Genomic DNA, 27911 nt, shown 5'->3' with positions numbered 1-27911 from the left:
TTTCGTAGCGGCTCGTAATGCCAGTCGTAGGAACTCGGGGCATCAGGTAAGTCGGGACATTTTTACAACATGTTGAAAAATGTCCACGAGTTAAAAAAATAGCCCCGAGTATCTACGAACGGCTATTGCCGTAATTCTCCGGGTTCGAATCAGGGGGAGAGCTCGGGAGAGTTTGTGGGTGACTCATGAGAGTGGGACAGGGCCTTTACTCTCTTCTTCCCCCCCTCCCCCAGCCTTCATTGTTATAACATCACAAATATCACCCTCGCATAAGACTGCAATACACTTATAAAACTACAATTCCAAAGAAACACATATACTGCATGTCATACGTTTCCTTTCTGCCCCCAACTGACATTATTTCTTCTCCACCAAATCCACCTACTGCCTTGCTCTGCTGCCTCTGACATCTGCTTTACGGCCTGACGCAAACTCTTTCCACAAATTCCTAGCTTCCAAATAGCGACATGGTCGATCACGCTATGAAACCTCTACAGCCCCCCTCTACCGGACGTACTCTTGCTCTCTATCTTCGCTGCTCAACCTCTGCTGCCGAGTCGACATATCTAAGCCTTTGCGTTTCACAAGCCTCATTCACTAAGTTCTCGCAAAGTACCATCGGTTTTATAAAATACACTATCCGTTGACTAACTAACCATAACACTATATCAGGCCTCAAACTAGTACTAATTATTTCCTGCAGAACAACAAGCTTTTCTCCCAAATCATTATCAAAGTTTTATTTGAAAATTGTCACCTCTACTTCATTTTTTAATATTACTTTAGATTTTGTATGGAGGTTGAGAAATAAAAGCTGATATAATTAAAGTCATACAGTAGAATTGTCTGCTAAAAATTCTGTATTCATTTCTTATTCTAGACAGGTATTAGTGCAGTGGTGACATGATTATAGATTCAAAGTGGGAATCTAACACTTTTAAAAACATCTCACTGGTTAACGTTTATTTCTTAATGTTTTTCCTAACATATCATTCATCGGTGTTACACTTATGTGTGGCACATGAATATGTTGTAATACCTGTATCTAAAACTGACTAAATCTCGAAGACAAAGAGACCTTCTAGGGGAGGTTAATGCAAAGAAGATTTCCATCTACTGCAGTATAATGCATGTGTGAGAGAGTGTTGCTAATTCTATGAGAGACCGCATCATTTATTATTACTGGCAACAGCTACTGTACTTCAGAATGTGAAGATCAGTATTAATTTCAAAATTTCCAGAACCCTCTTTACAGATCAAATTTAGGTCAATATTACACATACCATATGTCAGACATTGCTTCATGTGAATTTGTAAATATTTCTGTTAATAGCTATCACCACTGTTTCTTCTGTGATGCCATCTTTAAAATATCTGCAAATCATAGTTTAATGGCCTTGACAGTCCAAAATGTTTATTGCACATTCATTTAACTCTTTGTTGTTAATGAATCACCCAACACCATAACACGTCTCCATCCCCCATATGAATATTCTCATGTGTTCCACTTGACCATTTATAATCTCCACAAGTAATCTTCCCACACCATGATTAATTTCCACAAACAATCCACCGTACCTTTTCCCCTCTGCTCATGGTCTCCCATTTTCATGCCTCAATCATGTCCTGGGCTGCTGTCTGTGTGGAGTTTGTATGTTTTCCCAGTGACTGCGTGGCTTTTCTTCCGGGTGCTCCAGTTTCCTCGCACATCCCAGAGATTTGCAGGTACGTAGGTTAACTGACCTCTGTACATTGTCCCTAGTGTGTAGGGAGTGGATGAGAAGTGGGATAACATAGAACTAGTGTGAAGAAGTGATCGATGGTCAGCATGGACTCAATGGGCTGAAAGGCCTTTTTCCATGCTGCATCTCAAAACTAAAAAAAAGCAATCGCCTTTACTATTACTCCTTGGCTCCTGCATGATTATCAACTTCTTCCAACAGCCCCCCATCCTCCAATCTCATTAGCAACATTCTTTAATCTTCATCAATTGCAGTGGTAGTAAATTATGAAGACAATGCCTTTGTGTGCCTTAGGGACTGGGGGTGGAGGTTTTTACAGAAGAAGTCTGCTACAGAATTGTCTTTCCATGTGTGTTTAATGTGTTTTTTCCCCCACTTGCTACAATGCCACAACAAAGTTGTTTCTGCATGAGTTCACTGCACTTTGTTCTTAGGTTTATACTTATTTTTTTCTTCAGTTTTTCTCTTTAACCAAAACTCCAACAGTCCAGCATCCTATTGTTTGGAAATTCTGATGGTTTAGCATCTGGCTCGGTCATTAGTTAATTAGCCGAGGATTGAGAGTGCAGATGGGATTTAGAACCAGAACTGGGGTTCAAGGGGGCCGTCGGGGCTGGGGTGTAGGCAGGGTGTGCAGTCAGACTGGGGATGGGATCAGGAGCATCAGGGGCAGGAACATGGAGCTGGACCCACGGAGCAGTCTATTTAAAAATGTGCTCACCAAAATTAATGGAAAATGTATTGTCTATCTATATATTACTAAAACTCTCATCTTGTTTGTTTGCGAGTCTGCGTGTCTGTCTGTGTGTCTGTCTGAGTGCCTGTCTGCGGGTCATGCCCTGAATTACGCCAAAACGGTACACGATAGCGCTACAATTTTTGGACCACCTTACTCACCAATCATTTGAAGTTGCAGTGGCAGTTAGCAGCAGCTATGACGTCACAATGGGATATAATTTACATAAACGGCCCTTCAGCAGGGCTCCACCCACAATGACATCACAATGGGATCTAATTTACATAAAAAAACAAAACAGCAGCTTCCACCTCACAATGACGTCAAGGGCGGTAGGGAGGGGAGAGATGTTATGAATGGAGGGAGGGAGTGACTGAGGGTAAGGGAAAGGAGAGGTGAGGGGAGAGGGGAGGAAAGGGAGAGAAGAGGGAGGGTGAAGAGGAGGGAGAACGAGTGTTGGGGGATGAGGGGAAATAAGTTGGGGGGCTATGGGTGAGTGATGGGAAATTGCGTTGGGGGAAAGAGTGAGTGGTGGAAACGGGTTGCATTGGGGGAACGCGTGAGTGGTGGAATATTGCGTTGGGTGAACGGGGCCCGACGGGTCCCACTTGGTCTAGTACTACATTAAAACGTGAACAAAAGTGAACTAAAATCATGTTTGGATATTAATTGGAGCAACATCCAATAGTCCAGAAAATCTGCTAGTCTGCCAAGGGTGTCAGATTATCGGAATTTTACTGCATTTGTTCTGGTGGATTCTCGCAAGCAGAGTCTATTTATCTCCCTATTGCTAAACTATCTATTCTAAGGGTATTAACATTGAATTAGACAATTTTAAGTAACTACATAAACCCCCACCCCTCCTTTTTTCCCCAATCCCCTGTGCCCTACCTGGACCCGCACCTATTAGTCCCTTCCCACTCCTCTTCCACCTACATTCCTTCCTCAACATGCCTATCAACCACCCTCCCCCCTCATCTGTATCCACCTATTACCTGCCAGGCTTTGGCCTGCCCCTCCTCTCTTCCAGCTTTCATTTCCCTACCCCATAACCACAATCAGTCTGAAGAAGGATCCTGACCTAAAACGTCACCTATTCTTGAGATGCTGCCCCGCTGAGCTACTCCAGCACCTGTGTCCTCTATTCAAAGGGTGATTGTATATACCAAACTCCTATTAAAATTATATTCTGAGAGGAACTTAGTCCAGAATAATTTGAAATCATCTCTAATTTTAATACTATAATTCCAGCAGATGAGTCACCTTGCAGGTTTCATTAATTTTGCACCAGTTGTGGCAGGAGAGCAGTAGAAAACCTGCAAACATTTAGATATACTGATGGCTTACTGGATAATTATCTCCCATAAAAAAAACCTCAGTCTCTGTGCTAACCTAGCTCATCTCATTTAAGGCAGCAGATGGTTCTTGGCATTAATCCTCATTAACCTCAGTCTGGGGAAATTCGGCAAGTCTTCCCAGTCCTGATTGCTATCTAGTGGTTCATAAACATCAAATGATGACATAATCAGGCACTGGTACAATGCCTGTTCTGGATTGCCTGCCTAAAACTTTCAGGTTAGGACACCCATCATTGTTTTCAATTCAACCATCTGTATCCTTTCACTAAACACATGATGATCATTAAAAACGATTTAACCTTCTTAAAACAATATAACCCATGAAGAAAATGGGTGGAGATCCAGCTTCAGTTGTGAGTTGTCTTCTTATTGAAGTCTTGCAGGAACAGTATACAAGATAACAAGTGAGGATTTAGGGTGTTGGGAGGAGAGTTAAGGAAAAGGACCAAAAAGGTGACAATCTCAGGATTACTGCCTGTACCACGCGACAGTGAGAGTAAGAATAGAGCGAGGTGGAGGATAAATGCGTGGCTGAAAGACTGGTGCAGAGGGCAGGGATTCAAGTTTCTGGATCATTGGGACTTCTTTTGGGGAAGGTGGGACCTGTACAGAGAGGATGGGTTGCACTTGAACCCGAGGGGGACCAACATCCTGGCGGGGAAATTTGCAAAGGTCACTGGGGAGACTTTAAACTAGAATGGTTGGGGCGAGGGACTCAAATAGAGAAAGCTAGTAGACCGAATGGGAGGCAGGAAGCAGAAAAGGGAAGCACTCGGACACAAGAGGAGAAAGAAAAAAAAGGAAATAAACAGAGAAGAAGAGACGGGGGGTTTCTTAAATATGCATATTTTAATGCTAGGAGCGTTGTAAGAAAGGTGGATGAGCTTAGAGTCTGGATAGACACCTGGAAGTATGATGTTGTGGCGATCAGTGAAACATGGTTGCAGGAGGGCTGTGATTGGAAACTAAATATTCCAGGATTTCATTGCTTCAGGTGTGATAGAATTGGAGGGGCAAGAGGTGGTGGTGTTGCATTGCTAGTCAGGGAAGATATTACAGCAGTGCTTTGGAAGGATAGATTGGAGGGCTCATCTAGGGAGGCTAGGGAAGCGGTAAAATCAAAATGTGACAGGAGGATCCAGAATGTGTGAAGATAAAGCTCTAGATGTAAAAGGGGCAAAAACGGAAAGGAAGGGTAGTAAAAATCATCTGAAAGTGCTTTATCTAAATGCGCGGAGTATTCGAAGTAAGATAAATGAATTAATGGTGCAATTAAGTATATATAGTTATGATATCGTGGCCATTACGGAGACATGGCTGCAAGGGGATCAGGACTGGGAGTTAAATATAGAGGGGTACTCGACAATTAGAAAAGATAGGCAGGAAAGAAAGGGAGGAGGGGTGGCCCTTTTAATAAGGGAGGGAATAACGGCAATGGAGAGGAAGGATATTGCGTTGAAGGATCAGGATAGTGAAACAGCTTGGGTACAGATAGAGAATAACAAGGGGAAAAAAACACTAGTGGGTGTGATTTATAGACCTCCAAATAGCTGTGACGCTGTTAGTCAGAACATAAATCTGCAAATAGTTGACGCATGTAAAAAGGGAACTGCTGTAATCATGGGGGACTTCAATTTTCATATTAATTGGGCAAACCAAACTGGGCAGGGTAGACTAGAGGAAGAGTTTATAGAATGTATTAGAGACGGGTTCCTAGAACAGTATGTCACAGAACCGACAAGGGGGGAGGCAATCTTAGATCTGGTCCTGTGTAATGAAGCAGGATTAATTAAAAATGTCATAGTTAGGGACTCGTTGGGAACAAGTGACCACAATATGGTCGAATTCCATATTCAAATAGAAGGGGAGCAGGTTGAAACTCAGGCTAGGGTGCTTAGTCTAAATAAGGGGGATTATGAAGGTATGAGGACTGAGCTGATCAAAGTTGACTGGGATAGCAGACTCAAGAATAAGACGGTACATGAGCAGTGGTGTACGTTTAAGGATCTACTGTATAACCTTCAAGAAAAATTTATTCCTATGAAGAAAAAAAGGGGTAAGGGTAAGAACAGTCAGCCATGGCTCAGTAAAACTATAAAGGATAGTATTCGGCTGAAGGCAAGGGCATATAAGGTAGCCAGAGATAGTGGGAGGGTAGAGGATTGGGAAGCATTTAAAGGTCAGCAAAAAGTAACTAAGAGATTAATTAAGACGGGGAAAATAGACTATGAAAGGAATTTAGCGAACAACATAAAAACTAATAGTAAGAGTTTTTATAGCTATATAAAAAGAAAAAGGGTGGCTAAGGTGAACGTTGGTCCATTGGAGGGTGAGACTGGAGAGTTGTTGGTGGGGAACATGGAAATGGCAAAGGCATTAAACGAGTATTTTGTATCAGTCTTCACCATAGAAGACACAAAAAATATTCCAACGCTGGATAAACAGGAGGCGGTAGGAATGGAGGAGCTAAATACTATTAAGATCACCAAGGAGGTGGTATTAGGGAAATTAATGAGACTGAAGGAGGATAAATCCCCTGGGCCTTATGGATTACATCCAAGGGTCTTGAGGGAGATAGCAGTGGGGATTGTGGATGCATTGGTGATAATTTTCCAAAACTCCCTGGAGGCAGGAACGGTCCCAGTGGATTGGAAAATTGCCAATGTAACACCTATATTTAAAAAAGGAAGTAAACAGAAGGCGGGTAACTATAGACCGGTTAGTCTAACATCGGTGGTGGGTAAAATGTTAGAGACAATTATTAAAGAAACACTAACGGGGCACTTGGATAAACATGACTTCATCAGACAGAACCAGCATGGTTTTGTGAAGGGGAAATCGTGTTTAACGAATCTGCTCGAATTCTTTGAGGAAGTAACAACCCGGGTGGATAAAGGGGAACCGGTGGATGTGGTATACTTGGACTTCCAAAAGGCTTTTGACAAGGTGCCACATAAGAGACTATTGCTAAAAATAAAAAATTATGGGATTGGGGGTAATATATTAGCATGGGTAGAGGATTGGCTAACAAATAGGAAGCAGAGAGTGGGGATAAATGGTTCATACTCGGGATGGCAACCGGTAACTAGCGGGGTTCCGCAAGGGTCGGTGCTGGGACCCCAGTTGTTCACAATTTATATAAATGATTTGGAGGAGGGAACCAAGTGTAATATATCAAAATTTGCGGACGATACGAAAATGGGAGGGAAAGTGGGGGATGAGGAGGATAGGAAGAGTCTGCAAAAGGATATAGATAAGCTAGGTGAGTGGGCAACAACTTGGCAGATGAAATTTAATACTAATAAATGTGAAGTCATTCACTTTGGGGAAAAAAATGATAGGGCAAGTTATTTTCTAAATGAGGAGGAGCTGCGTTGTAATGCAACGCAAAGGGATCTAGGGGTATTAGTACATGAATCACTAAAAGTCAGTATGCAGGTGCAGCAAGCAATCAGGAAGGCCAATGGAGTTTTGGCCTTTATTGCTAGGGGGATTGAGTATAAAAACACGGAGGTCTTGCTGCAGCTGTACACGGTATTAGTGAGACCACATTTGGAATACTGTGTACAGTTCTGGGGTCCATACTTAAGAAAGGATGTACTAGCCCTGGAGGCAGTGCAGCGAAGGTTTACAAGATTAATTCCTGCAATGAGGGGATTGACATATGAGGAAAGGTTAAGTAAGCTGGGACTCTACTCTTTGGAATTTAGAAGAATGAGAGGCGATCTCATTGAAACGTATAAGATCGTGAGGGGCCTTGATCGGGTGGATGCACCGAGGATGTTCCCAATGATCGGGGAGGCTAGAACTAGGGGACATAGTTGCAGAGTGAGGGGGGGGCTCTTTTAAAACTGAGATGAGGAAGAACTTCTTCACCCAGAGGGTGGTTAGTTTGTGGAATTCACTGCCCCAGGGAGCAGTGGAAGAGGAAACGTTAAATATATTTGTCAAAAATAGATGTTTTTTTAGCTGCCAAGGGGATAAGGGGCTACGGGGAGAGGGCAGGGATATGGACCTAGGTATGGTTAGTATAGTAGACCTGAGTGATCTCCTGGACAAGTGTCGATCGCCTGGATTGGGGTCGGAGAGGAATTTCCCGGATTTTTTTCCCGAATTGGACCTGGGTTTTTATCCGTTTTTTTGCCTCCCCCAGGAGATCACGCGGTTCTTGGGGTGGAGAGGGGTGATAGTGGTATAAAGGGGAGGGTAGTGTCTTGTGTTCTGTGTCTTGTGTCTACTGTTTGTGGGTAAGTGTGTCTGTTTAGTGTTCAGCCATGAGTGAATGGCGGTGCGGGCTCGACGGACCTGGTGGTCTACTCTCGCACCTACTTTCTATGATTCTATGATTCTATGATTCTATGAACCCCATTCTCCTATCTTTACCCCATAACCCTTGACAACCGTACTAAATCCAAAAATCTGTACCCCGTTCCTGCTTTCTTCCCATATCCCTTGATTCGGTTAGCCCTAAGAGCTATATCTAATTCTCTCTTGAATACTTCAATAATCTATCCACCTCAGTCTTAAAAATATCCATTGACTTGGCCTCCACTGCTGTCTGTGGTAATGAATTCCACAGATTCACCACCCTCTGACTAAAGAAATTCCCCCTCATCTCCTTCCCAAAGGATCGTCCTTTTATTCTGAGGTTATGACCTCTGGTCCGAGACTCTCCCACCAGTGGAAACATCCTCTCCACATCCAATCTACCCAGGCCTTTTGCTGTTCAGTAGGTTTTGATGAGGTTCTTCCCCCCCCTCATCCTTCTAAACGCCAGCGAGTACAGGCCCAGTGCTGTCAAATGCTCATTTGTGATTGAGTCATTCAGGGCCTCCCTATCGAACGTGGACGATGCGCTCTGCTGGGCCTCCCTTAAGGGCCTGTCCCACGAGCATGCGACTGCATGCGGCAAGCGCGACCAAACCGGAAGCGGGGGCCGCGCGGAGGTCGAGTGATCCCGTACGAGTTGACGTCAAGTTCGAGCAAAGTCCGCGGGAAGTTCGCGCGTGACGTACGGCGTCAAGACGCTGCATACGGCGTCGAGACTCTGCGCACGCCTGTTGCGCAGCGTCTTGACAACAATTTTTGGACATTGTGAGTTTATCGGAGCCCCGCGCAATGTCAGGACCAGCCCCGCACAACTCCATACGGCTCCGGCGATCGAAGTGGGACCGGCCCCGCGAAGCCGTACGGCTCAAGCGACCACGTTAGGTCGCGCTTGCCGCATGCAGTCGCATGCTTGTGGGACAGGCCCTTTAGAGCGCCAGAGACCAGGGTTCGATCCTGACTAAGGGTGCTGTCTGTATGGAGTTTGCACGTTCTCCCCGTGACTTGCGTGGGTTTTCCCTGAAATATTCGGTTTCTTCCCACACTCCAAAGACGTATGGGTTGGTCGGTTGATTGGCTGTGGTATAAATGTATATTGTCCCTACTTTGTGTGTACGACAGTGTTAGTGTGCAGGGATCGCTGTTCAGTACGGATTCGGTGGGCCGAAGAGCCTGTTTCCGTGCTGTATCCCTAAAACTTAAAGGCGCTAAGGGCAATTTACAGAGGCCAATTACCCTACAATCCCACACGTCTTTGGGATGTGGGAGGAAACCCGTGCGTTCACAGTGAGAACGTGCAAACACGGCCTCGACCCGAAATGTCACCTGTTCCGTCTCTCCAGAGTTGCTGCCTGTCCCGCTGAGTTACTCCAGCATTTTGTGTCTATCTTCGGTTTAAACTTTTTTACCCAGAGAGTTGTGAGTCTGTGGAATTCTCTGCCTCAGAAGGCTGTGGAGGCCAATTCTCTGGGTGCTTTCAAGAGAGAGTTAGATAGAGCTCTTAAAGATAGCGGAGTCTGGGGATTTGGGGAGAGGGCAGGAATGGAGTACTGATTGTGGATGATCAGCCATGATCACATTGAATGGTGGTGCTGGCTCGAAGGGCCGAATGGCCTACTCCTGCACCTATTGTCTATTGTCTATAAACCAGCATCTGCACTCCCTTCCTTCACTGTATCTTCTTGTGTTCTTTGTTCATGGGGTTTGGAATGGAAGGCAGCAGAATGATCTTTCTTTCATTGCCTCAGGTACGGCCAAGAATGGTTTCACATCCGCAGTATGCTGAACCCCAAGATGTTGAAGCCGAAGGAGGTGTCCAATTACTCCCCAGCGATCAGTGAGGTGGTGACGGATTTTGTGAAGAGGATCCAGTGGGTGAGGGAGACCCACGGTGGGGGACTGATGGTGCACGATATCTCCAAAGAACTCTACAAGTTTGCATTTGAAGGTATTTGAAGGATGTTTGTGATATCTAGTCTATTATAGCTTAGTTCCCGACGTTGGGGAAGTCCAGAACAAGGGGTCACAGTTTAAGGATAAAGGGGAAATCTTTTAGGACTGAGATGAGAAAAACATTTTTTACACAGAGAGTGGTGAATCTCTGGAATTCTCTGCCACAGAAGGTAGTTGAGGCCAGTTCATTGGCTATATTTAAGAGGGAGTTAGTTGTGGCCCTTGTGGCTAAATGGATCAGAGGGTATGGAGAGAAGGCAGGTACAGGATACTGAGTTGGATGATCAGCCATGATCATATTGAATGGCGGTGCAGGCTCGAAGGGCCGAATGGCCTACTCCTGTACCTATTTTCTATGTTTCTATGTTTCAGTTTAGTTTAGAGATACAGCGCAGAAACAGTCCCTTCGGCCCATCGAGTCCGCACCGACCAGCGACCCCCGCACACTAAAACAACCCCTAAACACACCAGGGGCAATTTACACTTATACCAAGCCAAATAACCTACAAACTGGTACGCCTTTGGAGTGCGGGAGGAATCCTCCCTCGGAGAAAGATCTCGGGGGGAAGATCTCGGAGAAAACCCACGTGGGTCACTGGGAGAACGTACAAACTCCGTACAGACAGCACACACCAGGGTCAAGATTTTTTTACATTTACCAAGCCGATTAATCCACAAACCTGTACGTCTTTGGAGTGTGGGGGAAAACCGAAGATCTCGGAGAAAACCCACCGCGGGTCACATACAAACTCTGTACAGACAGCAGCCATAGTCGGGATCGAACTCGGATCTGTGGCACTGTGAGGCAGCAACTCTTCCGCTGCGCCACCTTGCCAAAAGTTTAGTTTATTGTCACGTGTAACAAAGTACTGCGAAAATCTTTTTGTTGTGCGCTGACCAGTCAGCAGAAAGACAATACTTGATTACAATCGAGCCGTCCACAGTGTACAGATACAGGATTAATGGGAAAAACATCCAATTCACTACTTTGCAGAATATATTGCCATACAGAAGTTTTGATGCAGAATTACCCTCTGGTTTAGTTCCTCGAGACTTCCGCCTATACAGTGGATCATTATATCTTTGTATTCCAACTTCCCGTGGTCTACCTTACACAAACTCTTACATAGAAACATAGAAAATAGGTGCAGGAGGAGGCCATTCAGCCCTTCGAGCCAGCACCGCCATTCATTGTGATCATGGCTGATCGTCCCCTATCAATAACCCGTGCCTGCCTTCTCCCCATATCCCTTGACTCCACTAGCCCCAAGAGCTCTATCTAACTCTCTCTTAAATCCATCCAGTGACTTGGCCTCCACTGCCCTCTGTGGCAGGGAATTCCACAAATTCACAACTCTCTGGGTGAAAAAGTTTTTTCTCACCTCAGTCTTAAATGAACTCCCCTTTATTCTAAGACTGTGTGGCCCCTGGTTCTGGACTCGCCCAACATTGGGAACATTTTTCCTGCATCTAGCTTGTCCAGTCCCTTTATAATCTTGTATGTTTCTATAAGATTGCCCCCTCATCCTTCTAAACTCCAGTGAATACAAGCCTGAGTAGAATACAAGTCTGATTAAACTTCATCAAACTTCTGTCCTGAAGGGTTTTATTAATTCAGCATTCAAGGTATGCACTTTAGTTTGGTTTTGTCTATTGTCATGTGTACCGAGTTTTTGTTTTTGTGCTCTCCATCATCATCATCATTGATAACATCAATGGGCACGGTGCTTTACAATGCTACGTACGACAGTGATCGCAACTTCTACTGAAGTGTGGATGGCCGTCGGCTCGCTAGGAGCTCATCCGCCCTTTGACAGGTCTTGTTCTTGTTCCTGCTGGGGGGCCACAGCCCCCTCCTCACCTGGCTAACCAGGTGGGGGAGACGGTTTAGTCGCCGACTATCCGACCATGGAGCAGGTAGCACGGGATTACATGGTCCCCGTGGGAATCTACAATAGACAATAGTCAAGTCAAGTTTATTCATCACACACAATTACGAGATGTGCAGTGAAATGAAAAGTAGCAATGCTCGCGGACTTTGTGCAAAAAGACAAACAAACAAACAACCAAACAAACTACAAACAGGTGCAGGAGTAGGCCAAGATGCCAACTAAAATTGGCAGCATATTGCAAAATTTTGCATGCCAAAACAAGTCTTTGCTATCGAAACCAGCAGCACATTCTCCTTCTCAGTCCTCCAAGTAAGCGTGAAAGTTAAAAAAGGGTTAATAGACAATAGATGCAGAAGTAGGCCCTTTGGCCCTTCGAGCCAGCACCGCCATTCAATGTGATCATGGCTGATCATCCCCAATCAGTACCCCGTTCCTGCCTTCTCCCCGTATCCCCTGTCTCCGCTATCTTTAAGAGCCCTATCTAGCTCTCTCTTGAAAGCATCCAGAGAACCTGCCTCCACCGCCCTCTGAGGCAGAGAATTCCACAGACTCACAACTCTCTGTGTGAAAAAGTGTTTCCTCGTCGCCGTTCTAAATGGCTTACTCCTTATTCTTAAACTGTGGCCCCTGGTTCTGGACTCCCCCAACATCGGGAACATGTTTCCTGCCTCTAGCGTGTCCAAACCCTTAATAATCTTATATGTTCCAATAAGATGCCCTCTCATCCTTCTAAACTCCAGAGTGTACAAGCCCAGCTGCTCCATTCTCTCAGCATATGACAGTCCCGCCATCCTGGAAATTAACCTTGTAAACCTACACTGCACTCCCTCAATAGCAAGAATGTCCTTCCTCAAATTAGGGGACCAAAACTGCACACAATACTCCAGGTGTGGTCTCACTAGGGCCCTATATAACTGCAGAAGGGCTTCTTTGCTCCGATACTCAACTCCTCTTGTTATGAAGTCCAACATGCCATTCGCTTTCTTCACTGCCTGCTGTACCTGCATGCTTACTTTCATTGACTGATGAACAAGGACCCCCAGATCCCGTTGTACTTCCCCTTGTCCCAACTTGACACCATTTAGATAATAATCTGCCTTCCTGTTTTTGCTACCAAAGTCGATAACCTCACATTTATCCACATTAAACTGCACCCGCCATGCATCTGCCCACTCCCCCAACCTGTCCAAGTCACCATGCATTCCTATAGCATCCTCCTCACAGTTCACACTGCCATCCAGCTTTGTATCATCTGCAAATTTGCCCTGACCTGACAGTGTAAAGACTATACATGATTACAGTCGAGCTGTCCACAGCGTACAGATACAGCAGGACGAAGTCTGCGGACGATAATAGGATCAACAAACTCATCAGGAAGGCTGGCTCCATCCTGGGGGTGGAGTTGGAGTTGGATTCACGGGTGGTTGGTCTTGGAGGGGAGGATGCTCCTCAAACTGTGGAGCATCCTGGACAATACAGCTCACCCCCTCCATAACACACTGGTTTGACACGTCAAAAACCTTGGCGTGATATTTGACTCAGCACTGAAATTTGACAAACAAGTCAATGCCGTGGTAAAAGCTAGCTTCTTCCAGCTTCGGATGATAGCTAAAATAAAAAATTCCTCCAGTTTGATGACCTGGGAAAGATCATCCACACATTCATCTCCTCCCGCCTAGATTACTGCAACTCCCTTTACACTGGCATCAGCCAATCTTCCCTGTCCCGCCTGCAACTGGTCCAAAACGCCGCAGCGAGACTCCTGACGGGCACCCGAAAAAGGGACCACATCACCCCGATCCTGGCCTCTCTCCACTGGCTCCCTGTGCGGTTCCGTATACACTTCAAGATCCTCCTCCATGTCTACAAAGCCCTCAATGGGCTTGCCCCCTCCTACATAAAAAGTCTTCTCACCCACCACTCCACCTCCAGGCCCCTCAGATCGGCCGACTTGGGGCTGCTGAATATCCCGCGGTCTAGGCATAAGCTCAGGGGCGACCGCGCCTTTGCATCCCCTTTCCCATCAGAACTGCCCCCTCCATCGACTCTTTTACTCCCAAGCCTTTCCTGACGTCCTCTGAGTGAGGGCTACATGTATATATGTATGTAGCTTGTTTTGTTGTGCTATTTATATAACAAATGTAAAGCACTTTGGCCAACGAGAGTTGTTTTCTAAATGTGCTATATAAATAAATGTGACTTGACTTGACTTGGTCAACCTGAGGAGCACCTTCAGCAACAGACTGGTTCCACCAAGATGTAGCACAGAACGCCACAGGAGATCCTTCTTCCCTGTGGCTATCACACTGTACATCTCTTCCCCCTTCTGTCGTGGGGTAGACCGACTCCCCTCCCCCCCCTCCCCAATATTTGCCCCCCCCCCCCCCCCCAAGCCTTTCCACTCTTCACTTTAATTTCATCTTTCATGTATTTTATGTTTTTATGACTGTTGGCAGATCAATTTCCCTCCTGGGATCAATAAAGTTCAATCGTATCGTAAAGGGAACAGCGTTTAGTGCAGGATAAAGTCCAATTAAAGAAAGGCCGAGGGCCTCCAATGTGGTAGATGGTAGCTCAGGACCGCTCCCTAGTTGTTGGTAGTCCGGTTCAGTTGCCTGATTGCAGCTGAGAAGAAACAGTCCCTGAATCTGGAGGTGTGCGTTTTCACACTTCGTACCTCCTGCTACATCAGCACTTCCTGACTCCTATACTCAAGTATAAAATCATTAGGGTAACAGATAGAGTCGTAGAGTGATACAGTGTGGAAACAGGCCCTTCGGCCCAACTTGCCCACACCGGCCAACATGTCCCAGCTACACTAGTCCCACCTGCCGGCGTTTGGTCCATATCCCTCCAAACCTGTCCTAACCCTGTACCTTTGCCTTCCATCACAGTGGGTTCACTGTGATGGATGTTTGTGTGAATTAAACTGTGTGTATGTCTGTAGGAAATTGTCTTTATTTGTATGGCTGTGGAAACGAAATTTCGTTTGAGCCTCACTGAGGCTCAAATGATAATAAATGGTATTGTATTGTATTGTATACCTGTCTAACTGTTCCTTAAAAGTTGGGATAGTCCCTGCCTCAACTTTTGGTCTCCTAATTTGAGGAAGGACATCCTTGTGATTGAGGCAGTGCAGCGTAGGTTCACGAGATTGATCCCTGGGATGGCGGGACAGTCATATGAGGAAAGATTGAAAAGACTAGGCTTGTATTCACTGGAGTTTAGAAGGATGAGGGGGGGGGTTCTTATAGAAACATATACAATTATAAAAGGACTGGACAAGCTAGATGCAGGAAAAATGTTCCCAATGTTGGGTGAGTCCAGAACCAGGGACAACAGAGGAAACACTTTTTCACACAGAAAGTTGTGAGTCTGTGGAATTCTCTGCCTCAGAGGGCGGTGGAGGCCGGTTCTCTGGATACTTTCAAGAGAGAGCTAGATAGGGCTCTTAAAGATAGCGGAGACAGGGGATATGGGGAGAAGGCAGGAACGGGGTACTGATTGGCGATGATCAGCCATGATCACATTGAATGGCGGTGCTGGCTCGAAGGGCCGAATGGCCTACTCCTGCATCTATTGTCTATTAACCCTTTTTTAACTTTCACACTTACTTGGAGGACTGAGAAGGAGAATGTGCTGCTGGTTTCGATAGCAAGGACTTGTTTTGGCATGCAATATTTTGCAATATGCTGCCAATTTTAGTTGGCATCTTGGCCTACTGTTTGTAGTTTGTTTGGTTGTTTGTTTGTCTTTTTGCACAAAGTCCGCGAGCATTGCTACTTTTCATTTCACTGCACATCTCGTAATTGTGTGTGATGAATAAACTTGTCTTGACTTGACTTGACTATTGTCTATTGTATATTCCCACGGGCACCATGTAATCCCGTGCTACCTGCTCCATGGTCGGATAGTCGGCGACTAAACCGTCTCCCCCACCTGGTTAGCCAGGTGAGGAGGGGGCTGTGGCCCCCCAGCAGGAACAAAAACAAGACCTGTCAAAGAGCGGATGAGCTCCTAGCGAGCCGACAGCCATTCACACTTCAGTAGAAGTTGCGATCACTGTCGTACGTAGCATTGTAAAGCACCGTGCCCATTGATGATATCAATGATGATGATGATGATGGAGAGCACAAAAACAAAAACTCGGTACACATGACAATAGACAAAACCAAACTAAAGTGCATACCTTGAATGCTGAATTAATAAAACCCTTCAGGACAGAAGTTTGATGAAGTTTAATCAGACTTGTATTCTACTCAGGCGTGTTCACTGGAGTTTAGAAGGATGAGGGGAGAATCTTATAGAAACATACAAGATTATAAAGGGACTGGACAAGCTAGATGCAGGAAAAATGTTCCCAATGTTGGGCGAGTCCAAAAGCAGGGGCCACACAGTCTTAGAATAAAGGGGAGTTCATTTAAGACTGAGGTGAGAAAAAACTTTTTCACCCAGAGAGTTGTGAATTTGTGGAATGAATTCCCTGCCACAGAGGGCAGTGGAGGCCAAGTCACTGGATGGATTTAAGAGAGAGTTAGATAGAGCTCTAGGGGCTAGTGGAGTCAAGGGATATGGGGAGAAGGCAGGCACGGGTTATTGATAGGGGACGATTGATCAGCCATGATCACAATGAATGGCGGTGCTGGCACGAAGGGCCGAATGGCCTCCTCCTGCACCTATTTTCTATGTTTCTATGTAACAATGAATGAAAGATATGCAAAAAAGTAAGGATGATAAAGGAAACAGGCCACTGTTGGCTGTTTGTTGAGTGAAAACGAGAAGCGGATGGGACTTGGATGGGGGAGGGATGGAGAGAGAGGGAATGCCGGGGTTACTTGAAGTTAGAGAAACCAATACCACTGGGTTGTAAGCTGCCCAAGAGAAATATGAGATGCTGTTCCTCCAATTGAGTGGGTGACGTTTCAACATCATCAAGGACCCACACCATCCTGGCCACACACTCATCTCTACTGCCTTCAGGTAGAAGGTACAGGAGCCTGAAATCTGCAACATCCTAGTTCAGGAATAGCTACTTCCCCACAGCCATCAGACTATTAAACTCAACTCAAACAAAAATCTGAACTTTAGAAACATAGAAAATAGGTGCAGGAGTAGGCCATTCGGCCCTTCGAGTACTGCACCGCCATTCAATATGATCATGGCTGATCATCCAACTCAGTATCCTGTACCTGCCTTCTCTCCATACCCCCTGTTCCCCTTTGCCACAAGGGCCACATCTCACTCCCTCTTAAATATAGCCAATGAACTGGCCTCAACTACCTTCTGTGGCAGAGAATTCCACAGATTCACCACTCTCTAGCCTGTTGCACTTTATATGCTTATTTATGTGGTTGTATATATCTATTCAATGGTATATGGACACACTGATCTGTTCTGTATTCATGCCTACTATGTTCTGTTGTGCTGAAGCAAAGCAAGAATTTCATTGTCCTATCTGGGACACATGACAATAAACTCTCTTGAATCCTGAATCTCTTGAGGTCGGGTCTGTCACCCATCCTTTTCCTCCAGGGATGCTGTCTGACTCGCTGAGTTACTCCAGCACTTTGTTACTGTCTTTTGTATAAACCAGCACTTGCAGTTCCTTTTTTCTACATACAGAATACCACTGGCCGATTAGGAAAAGGGGAGATGCAACGAGACCTGGGTGTCATGGTACACCAGTCATTGAAAGTAGGCACGCAGGTGCAGCAGGCAGTGAAGAAGGCGAATGGTATGTTAGCATTCATAGCAAAAGGATTTGAGTATAGGAGCAGGGAGGTTCTACTGCAGTTGTACAGGGTCTTGGTGAGACCACACCTGGAGTATTGCGCACAGTTTTGGTCTCCTAATCTGAGGAAAGACATTCTTGCCAAAGAGGGAGTACAGAGAAGGTTCACCAGACTGATTCATGGGATGTCAGGACTTTCATATGAAGAAAGACTGGATAGACTCGGCTCGTACTCGCTAGAATTTAGAAGATTGAGGCCCGGGTTCGATCCCGACCACGGGTGCTGTCTATACGGAGTTTGTACGTTCTCCCCTTTGACCTGCGTGTGTTTTCTCCGAGATCTCTGGTTTCCCTCCGCACTCCAAACGCGTACAGGTTTGTAGGCTAATTGGCTCGGTTAATTGCAAATTGCCCCTAGTGTGTGTAGGACAGCATTAGTGTACGGGGATCGCTGGTCGGCACGGACTCGATGGGCCGAAGGGCCTGTTTCCGCTCTGCATCCCTAAACAAAACAAACCAAAATGTGCCCTCTTCTCGTCACCAGTTTTTCTCCCACCACCCCCGCCCCACTTTCAGTCTAAAGAAGGGTGCGACCCAAAATGTCACCTGTTCTCTTTCTCCGGAGATGCTGCCCGACTCGCTGAGTTACTCCAGCACTTTGTGTCTACCTTCTGTGTAAACCAGCTTCTGCAGCCCCTCGGGTTTTAGACTCCGTTAGATACAAAATGCTGGTGTAACTTCTTCTTCGGGTCTGAAGAAGGGTCTCGACCCGAAACGTCAGCCATTCCTTCTCTCCAGAGATGCTGCCTGTTCCCGCTGAGTTAGATTAGATTAGATTCAACTTTATTGTCATTGTACAGGTACAGCGAAATGCAGTTAAGCATCTAACCAGAGTGCAAAGTAGTAAAATGCTGCTTAAAACAATATGTACAAATGAGGATATATTGATCTATGTACATAGGCATATACATATATACAGATAAAAGATTGACATGTGCTGTCTTCTGGTGAATAGAGCTTAACTGTAAATTATATAAGCTATAAATAATACTAGTGCCGGGCCTGTGAGTTCAGCAGGGCAATGGTGTTTTGGAAAAAGCTGTTCCTTAGCCTGCTTGTGCGAGACCTGAGGCTCCTGTACCGCCTCCCTGATGGGAGGAGGGCAAACAGTCCATGGTTGGGGTGTGAGGGGTCCTTGATGATTTTGCCAGCCCGTCTCAGACACCGTGTGCGGTGGAGGGCAGCCATGGCAGGGAGCGGGGCACCGATGATGTGATGGGCGGTTTTCACCACCCGTTGCAGTGCCTTCCTGTCAGCTGTGGTGCAGCTGCTGTACCACACCGTGAAGCAGGTGGTCAGGATGCTTTCTAATGTACAGCGGTAGAGGTTGGACAGGATCTGGGGGGGACAGCATTACTCCAGCATTTTGTGTCTACCTTCGATTTAAACCATCATCTGCAGTTATTTCCTACATAGTTTTAGACTCCTCTACCCTTTGGGAAAAGATAGTGTCTCTTCACCTAATCCATGCCTCTCAGAACTGTGTAAACATCAAAAAGGTCATCCAGTCGGGGGAAAAGGAAATGGCAATATAGAGATAATAATACTGTGCCCCCTCCCTCAAAGATTAGCCTTGGACGACTAATGCTGGCGTTGCTGGTAATATTATTGACTTAATAAAACATAAAGACTTGTGTCACACTTTGAGCTGCACCATCGAGAGCATCCTTACCAACTGTATCACAGCATGGTATGGCAACTGCTCTGTCTCCGACCGGAAAGCACTGCAGAGGGTGGTGAAAACTGCCCAACGCATCACCGGTTCCTCGCTCCCCTACATTGAGTCTGTCCAAAGCAAGCGATGTCTGCGAAGGGCGCTCAGCATCGTCAAGGACTGCTCTCACCCCAACCACAGACTGTTTACCCTCCTACCATCCGGGAGGCGCTACAGGTCTCTCCGTTGCCAGACCAGCAGGTTCAGGAACAGCTTCATCCCTGCGGCTGTTACGCTACTTAACTCTGCACCTTGGTGATTGCCAGTCACCCCAACCCCCTGGACACTCCTACCCCCAGAAAAATTACACTACTGCTACTGTATATACATACAGTGGCTTGCAAAAGTATTCATACCCCTTGAACTTTTCCACATTTTGTCACGTTACAACCACAAACGTAAATGTATTTTATTGGGATTTTATGTGATAGACCAACACAAAGTGGTGCATAATTGTGAAGTGGAAGGAAAATGATACATGGTTTTCAAATTGTTTTACAAATAAAAAACTGAAAAGTGTGGCGTGCAAAAGTATTCAGCCCCCCTGAGTCAATACTTTGTAGAACCACCTTTCACTGCAATTACAGCTGCAAGTCTTTTGGGGTATGTCTCTACCAGCTTTGCACATCTAGAGACTGAAAATGTTGCCCATTCTTCTTTGCAAAATAGCTCAAGCTCAGTCAGATTGGATGGAGAGCGTCTGTGAACAGCAATTTTCAAGTCTTGCCAGAGATTCTCAATTGGATTTAGGTCTGGACTTTGACTGGGCCATTCTAACACATGAATATGCTTTGATCTAAACCATTCCATTATAGCTCTGGCTGTATGTTTAGGGTTGTTGTCCTGCTGGAAGGTGAACCTCCGCCCCAGTCTCAAGTCTTTTGTAGACTCTAACAGGTTTTCTTCCAAGATTGCCCTGTATTTGGCTCCATCCATCTTCCCATCAACTCTGACCAGCTTCCCTGTCCCTGCTGAAGAAAAGCATCTCCACAGCATGATGCTGCCACCACCATATTTCACAGTGGGGATGGTGTGTTCAGGGTGATGTGCAGTGTTAGTTTTCCGCCACACATAGTGTTTTGCATTTAGGCCAAAACTTCAATTTTGGTCTCATCTGACCAGAGCACCTTCCTCCACATGTTTGCTGTGTCCCCCACATGGCTTGTGGCAAACTGCAAACGGGACTTCTTATGGCTTTTTTTCAACAATGGCTTTCTTCTTGCCACTCTTCCATAAAGGCCCGATTTGTGGAGTGCACGACTAATAGTTGTCCTGTGGACAGATTCTCCCACCTGAGCTGTGGATCTCTGCAGCTCCTCCAGAGTTACCATGGGCCTCTTGGCTGCTTCTCTGATCAATGCTCTCCTTGCCCGGCCTGTCAGTTTAGGTGGACGGCCATGTCTTGGTAGGTTTGCAGTTGTGCCATACTCTTTCCATTTTCGGATGATGCTCCGTGAGATGTTCAAAGCTTGGGATATTTTTTTATAACCTAACCCTGCTTTAAACTTCTCCACAACTTTATTCCTGACCTGTCTGGTGTGTTCCTTGGGCTTCACTAATGTTCTCTAACAAACCTCTGAGGCCTTCACAGAACAGCTGTATTTATACTGAGATTAGATTACACACAAGTGGACTCTATTTACTAATTAGGTGACTTCTGAAGGCAATTGGTTGCACTGGATTTTATTTAGGGGTATCAGAGTAAAGGGGGCTGAATACTTTTGCACGCCACACTTTTCAGTTTTTTATTTGTAAAAAAATTTGAAAACCATGTATCATTTTCCTTCCACTTCACAATTATGCGCCACTTTGTGTTGGTCTATCACATAAAATCCCAATAAAATACATTTACGTTTGTGGTTGTAACGTGACAAAATGTGGAAAAGTTCAAGGAGTATGAATACTTTTGCAAGCCACTGTATATATATTTTACTGCTCATTATTCTATGTTCGCTCTTCTGGGTGAGATGCTAACTGCATTTCGCTGTCTCTGTACTGTACACTGCACAATGACAATAAGGATTAAATCTGAATCTGTGGCACTCGAAAGCCTTTCTATAGCTTCCCTTACTCAGTGGCTAACTGCAGCTTGACCTGTGTTATGTAAGTTTAGAGCCAAACCTCTCTTAATGATTAGCTAACCTTCAGTATTCAGTATTTACTTTCATGTCATTTTAACTGAGTACTTACATACACAGAAGAAACAAAAACATTGTTTCTCAAGACTGGATTGAGGGGGGATCTTATAGAAACTTACAAAATTCTTAAGGGGTTGGACAGGCTAGATGCAGGAAGATTGTTCCCGATGTTGGGGAACTCCAGGACAAGGGGTCACAGTTTAAGGATAAAGGGGAAATCTTTTAGGACCGAGATGAGAAAAACATTTTTCACACAGAGAGTGGTGAATCTCTGGACTCTCTGCCACAGAAGGTAGTTGAGGCCAGTTCATTGGCTATATTTAAGAGGCAGTTAGATGTGGCCCTTGTGGCTAAAGGGATCAGGGGGTTTGGAGAGAAGGCAGGTACAGGATACTGAGTTGGATGATCAGCCATGATCATATTGAATGGCGGTGCAGGTTCGAAGGGCCGAATGGCCTACACCTGCACCTATTTCCTATGTTTCAATCAGTTCCCGTCAGTGCAGTTAATAAAAACAGAATAAAAACATACAGGTTTAAAATTAAAATTAACATATCTTAAATAGGCCTAAAAATTGAACTAAAAACAGACATTCAGACCGAACAGTGGCTTTGCTTTGGCAGGTGTCTAGCTGTCAAAGTGTGGGCGAGGTTAGATATGTTGGTGTGTGATGTATGGGGAGGGGACACATTCCGTTAACCAGTCTTATTGCCTGTGGGAAGAAGCTGTGGAGCATCCTGCTGGTTCTGCAGCTGATGCTCCTGTACCTCTTCCCAGATGGCAGAATGGAGAAGATGTGGTGTGATGGATGATAGGGGTCCTTGATAATGGAGATGGCTCTGCTGATGCTCCACTTCTTATAGATCTCCAACAGGAAAGGGAGTGGGGCACCAATGATCCTGCTGGCTGTCTTCACTATCCTGTTAAGTTGTTTTTGTTCGTATGCCTTGCAGCTCCCAAACCAGGAAGTTTACATGGTAAATGGTAGGGAATTGAAGAATGCAGGTGAACAGAGGGATCTGGGAATAACTGTGCACAGTTCCCTGAAAGTGGAATCTCATGTAGATAGGGTGGTAAAGAAAGCTTTTGGTGTGCTGGCCTTTATAAATCAGAGCATTGAGTATAGAAGTTGGGATGTAATGTTAAAATTGTACAAGGCATTGGTGAGGCCAATTCTGGAGTATGGGGTACAATTTTGGTCGCCTAATTATAGGAAGGATGTCAACAAAATAGAGAGAGTACAGAGGAGATTTACGAGAATGTTGCCTGGGTTTCAGCAACTAAGTTACAGAGAAAGGTTGAACAAGTTAGGGCTTTATTCTTTGGAGCGCAGAAGGTTAAGGGGGGACTTGATAGATGTCTTTAAAATGATGAGAGGGATAGACAGAGTTGACGTGGATAAGCTTTTCCCACTGAGAGTAGGGAAGATTCAAACAAGGGGACATGACTTGAGAATTAAGGGACAGAAGTTTAGGGGTAACATGAGGGGGAACTTCTTTACTCAGAGAGTGGTGGCTGTGTGGAATGAGCTTCCAGTGAAGGTGGTGGAGGCAGGTTCGATTTTATCATTTAAAAATAAATTGGATAGTTATATGGACGGGAAAGGAATGGAGGGTTATGGTCTGAGCGCAGGTATATGGGACTAGGGGAGAATACGTGTTCGGCACGGATTAGAAGGGTCGAGATGGCCTGTTTCCGTGCTGTAATTGTTATATGGTTATATGGTTATAAGTGATGCTGTAGGTCAGTATACTCTCGATGGTGCCCCTGTAGAAGGTCCTTAGGTGAACAGTGGGGAGACAGTGCTTTTCTTAGTCTCCGGAGAGAGTGGAGCCGCTGCTGAGCTCTTTTGATGACTGCTGTGGTGTTGGTGGTTGAGGTCAGGTCATCCGCCAGGTGAAGTCCCAAGAACCTCTCCACAGCAGCACCATCAATACGCAGCGGAGTGTGATGGTGTTTTCCAGCCCTCCTGAAATCGATCATCGTCTCCTTTGTCTTTTCCACGTTGAGGGTGAGATTGTGAGATCTGCACCACTCTGTAAGCAGCTCCACCTCCATCCTGTACGCCGACTCATTGTTGTCACTGATGAGACCCACCACTGTTGTGTCATCAGCGAACTTGTTGATAGATTGATACAAATACATCGATAGATGCTCCTGAACACATCATCAGTGATGTAACCTGGGGGTCATTGGGTGTTTCGGGTCTTTCAACTTCAGACACCCTCACCCAGGCGACCCAGCCGTGGTTGATCAGACCACGACCTGTGTTCAAGTGGCATTCGCTCCTCCCCATGTACCTCCTCTCCTGATCCAGAGCCATCTCGAGGCCTTCTCCGCTGCCTCTGTGGTGTTCTTGATGGCTCTTCTCCTCGCCACTCCGTTGATGCCCAGTGCACTCAAGGCTTTGTAGAGCGATTGCCCTGCAAAACCTCTGCAGCCAACCTCGATGGGCATACGCCTTGCCTTCCAGCCCTGCTTGCGGCAGTCTATGACCAGCTCTTCATATTTGGCCATCTTCCTCTCGTGGGCCTCCTCTAGACGGACAGCAATATAATTATTGCTGAGTTATTGTGATAAATGTCAATACCACGCGGCTAATATAACCCATACTTTTGTAAATTGTATAAAAATTAAAAAAATTACTGGATGGATATTTTTAAAATAATCTCTGTAGTCGTCAATATCCAAATGGATCCCGACCCCAAATTAATAATATTGGGCCTATCAGAACAATACCTAAAACTCACAATAAACCAAAGAAATTTCCTTGATTACAGTATGATAATTGGGACAAAATTGATATTAACATTTTGGAAAAATCCAATAACCCCCACAATCAAGATGTGGATTATGGAGATGTCGGAAACCTACATTTGTCCCTCACCATCTTCCAGTCCCGCCTCAAGACCCATCTCTTCACCTCTGCCTATCCTTAGCCCCACGTCCCCCTCCCTTTTCATCTGTGCATTAATTGTCTCATATTGTGTTTTGTATTGAATTCTGTCTTTACTTTGTGTACTAGTCATGTCTCTACTATTTATTTCATTCCCCTTACATGTTTTTCCTCTACCTGCTAAATTTGTGTAAGGTGTCCTTGAGACTCTTGAAAGGCGCCCATAAATAAAATTTATTATTATTATTATTACATTTGGAAAAAGATTAGATTTATTTACCAGAATTATTTATTAGGATATGGTCTCCATTTATAGATTATTTGAAGGGGTAGATTGGATTGGACCGGCACGGAGGCCGGACTGAAGCCTGAACCCAGGACTAGATGAATGGTTCCGTTCTCTGACCTAAGGACCTATCACCTAAGTTGTATTATTGATAGTTTATCCTATTTTTCTAATTTCTTTCTTTCTTTCTTTATTTTTCCTATCTATAAATATAAATAAATAATTAGAGGCAATGTTAATATGTAACCGATACAGGAGGATCCCAGCTACTTTGTTAACTGGGTCCCTGGAAACCTGGATATATAGAAACATAGAAACATAGAACATAGGTGCAGGAGTAGGCCATTCGGCCCTTCGAGCCTGCACCGCCATTCGATGTGATCATGGCTGATCATCCAACTCAGTATCCCATCCCTGCCTTCTCTCCATACCCCCTGATCCCTTTAGCCACAAGGGCCACATCTAACTCCCTCTTAAATATAGCCAATGAACTGGCCTCAACTACCTTCTGTGGCAGAGAATTCCACAGATTCAACACTCTCTGTGTAAAAAATGATTTTCTCATCTCGGTCCTAAAAGACTTCCCTCTTATCCTTAAACTGTGACCCCTAGTTCTGGACTTGCCCAACATCGGGAATAATCTTCCTGCATCTAGCCTATCCAACCCCTTAAGTATTTTGTAACTTTCTATAAGATCCCCCCTCAATCTTCTAAATTCTAGTGTGTACAAGCCGAGTCTATCCAGTCTTTCTTCATATGAAAGTCCTGCCATCCCAGGAATTAGTCTGGTGAACCTTCCCTGTACTCCCTCTATGGCAAAAATGTCTTTCCTCAGATTAGGAAACCAAAACTGTACTCAGTACTCCAGGTGGGGTCTCACCAAGACCCTGTACAACCGCAGTAGAACCTCCCTGCTCTTATACTCAAATCCTTTTGCTATGAATGCTAACACACCATTTGCTTTCTTCACTGCCTGCTGCACCTGCATGCCTACTTTCAATGACTGGTGTACCATGACACCCAGGTCTCGTTGCATCTCCCCTTTTCCTAATCGGCCACCATTCAGATAATATGTAACCGTTAAACAAAGTCTGTACTGGTTTGGACTATGAGATGCAGATGCCTCTAATAAAAATGTATTTAAAACAAAAACAATAATATTTATTGCTGAGTCTGGCAGTACAGTCATGAGTAAGCAGACTGAATAGCAGGGGGCTTAGGACACAGCCTTGGGGTGAACCAGTGCTCACAGCGATGGTTCTTGATGTCCGACTGCCCACCCTGACTGTCTGCTGCCGCTGCGTCAGAAAGTTAAGGACCCAGTTGCAAGTGCCAGTGCCCACCTTCAACAGCTTCAGCTTCTCCGCCAGCTGCTGTGGGATGATTGTATTAAAAGCTGAGCTGAAGTCTATGAAGAGGATCCTGGCATAGGTATTCTTCCGGTCGAGATGTGATAGTGCGAGGTGGAGTGTAGTGGAGACTGCGTCCTCTGTGGACCGGTTGGGTCTGTAAGCGAACTGCAGTGGGTCCAGGTTGGCAGGGAGACAGCTTTTGATGTGCTGCATGACCAGCCGCTCGAAACACTCCATTAATATGGGTGTGAGAGGCACTGGACGAAAGTCATTGGGACAGGCTGGGTTGGGTTTCTTCGGGACAGGAACGATGGTGGCACTTTTGAGACAGTTGGGCACTACTGCCTGGCTGAGTGAGATGTTAAAAATGTCTGCAAGGACATAGAAACATAGAAAATAGGTGCAGGAGTAGGCTATTTGGCCCTTCGAGCATGCACCGCCATTCAATATGATCATGGTTGATCATCCAACTCAGTATCCTGTACCTGCCTTCTCTCCATAGCCCCTGATCCCTTTAGCCACAAGGGCCACATCTAACTCCCTCTTAAATATAGCCAATGAACTGGCCTCAACTACCTTCTGTGGCAGAGAGTTCCAGAGATTCACCACTCTCTGCGTGAAAAATGTTTTTCTTATCTCGGTTCTAAAGGATTTCCCCTCTATCCTTAAGCTGTGACCCCTTGTCCTGGACTTCCCCAACATCGGGAACAATCTTCCTGCATCTAGCCTGTCCAACCCCTTAAGAATTTTGTAAGTTTCTATAAGATCCCCCCTCAATCTCCTAAATTCTAGCGAGTACAATCCGAGTCTATCCAGTATTTCTTCATAAGAAAGTCCTGACATCCCAGGAATCAGTCTGGTGAACCTTCTCTGCACTCCCTCTATGGCAATAATGTCCTTCCTCAGATTAGGAGACCAAAACTGTACGCAATACTCCAGGTGTGGTCTCACCAAGACCATGTACAACTGCAGCAGAACCTCCCTGCTCCTATACACAAATCCTTTTGCTATGAATGCTAACATACCATTTGCTTTCTTTACTGCCTGCTGCACCTGCATGCCTACTTTCAATGACTGGTGTACCATGACACCCAGGTCTCGTTGCATCTCCCCTTTTCCTAATCGGCCACCATTTAGATAATAGTCAGCTTTCCTGTTTTTGCCACCAAAGTTGATAACCTCACATTTATCCACATTATACTGCATCTGCCATGCATTTTCCCACTCACCCAGCCTATCCAAGTCACCTTGCAGCCTCCTAGCATCCTCCTCACAGCTAACAATGCCCCCCAGCTTCGTGTCATCCGCAAACTTGGAGATGTTGCATTCAATTCCCTGGTCCAAATCATTAATATATATTGTAAATAGCTGGGGTCCCAGCACTGAGCCTTGCGGTACCCCACTAGTCACTGCCTGCCATTGTGAAAAGGAACCGTTTACTCCTACTCTTTGCTTCCTGTTTGCCAGCCAGTTCTCTATCCACATCAATACTGAACCCCCAATACCGTGTGCTTTAAGTTTGTATACTAATCTCTTATGTGGGACCTTGTCGAAAGCCTTCTGAAAGTCCAGATATAACATATCCACTGTTTCTCCCCTATCCACTCTACTAGTTACATCCTCGAAAAATTCTATATGATTCGTCAGACATGATTTACCTTTTGTAAATCCATGCTGACTTTGTCCAATGATTTCACCACTTTCCAAATGTGCTGCTATCCCATCTT

At 45.4% G+C, this 27911-nt stretch overlaps 1 protein-coding gene across 2 annotated transcripts in view; it reads left to right on the top strand.

Moving 5' to 3' along the window:
- The window catches only part of LOC116975590 (sterol 26-hydroxylase, mitochondrial), a 68970-nt gene that overhangs the window by 19596 nt on the left and 21463 nt on the right, over positions 1-27911 (top strand). For both annotated transcript variants that reach the window (XM_033024891.1, XM_033024892.1), the window contains exon 3: positions 9911-10110. In XM_033024891.1, coding sequence (XP_032880782.1) covers positions 9911-10110 — 200 coding nt within the window. The remainder of the gene's footprint in view (positions 1-9910; positions 10111-27911) is intronic.

Source organism: Amblyraja radiata, chromosome 7 (genome assembly GCF_010909765.2).
Source record: "Amblyraja radiata isolate CabotCenter1 chromosome 7, sAmbRad1.1.pri, whole genome shotgun sequence".
NCBI classification, from domain to species: domain Eukaryota; kingdom Metazoa; phylum Chordata; class Chondrichthyes; order Rajiformes; family Rajidae; genus Amblyraja; species Amblyraja radiata.
This window is presented reverse-complemented; position numbering and strand designations above follow the sequence as displayed.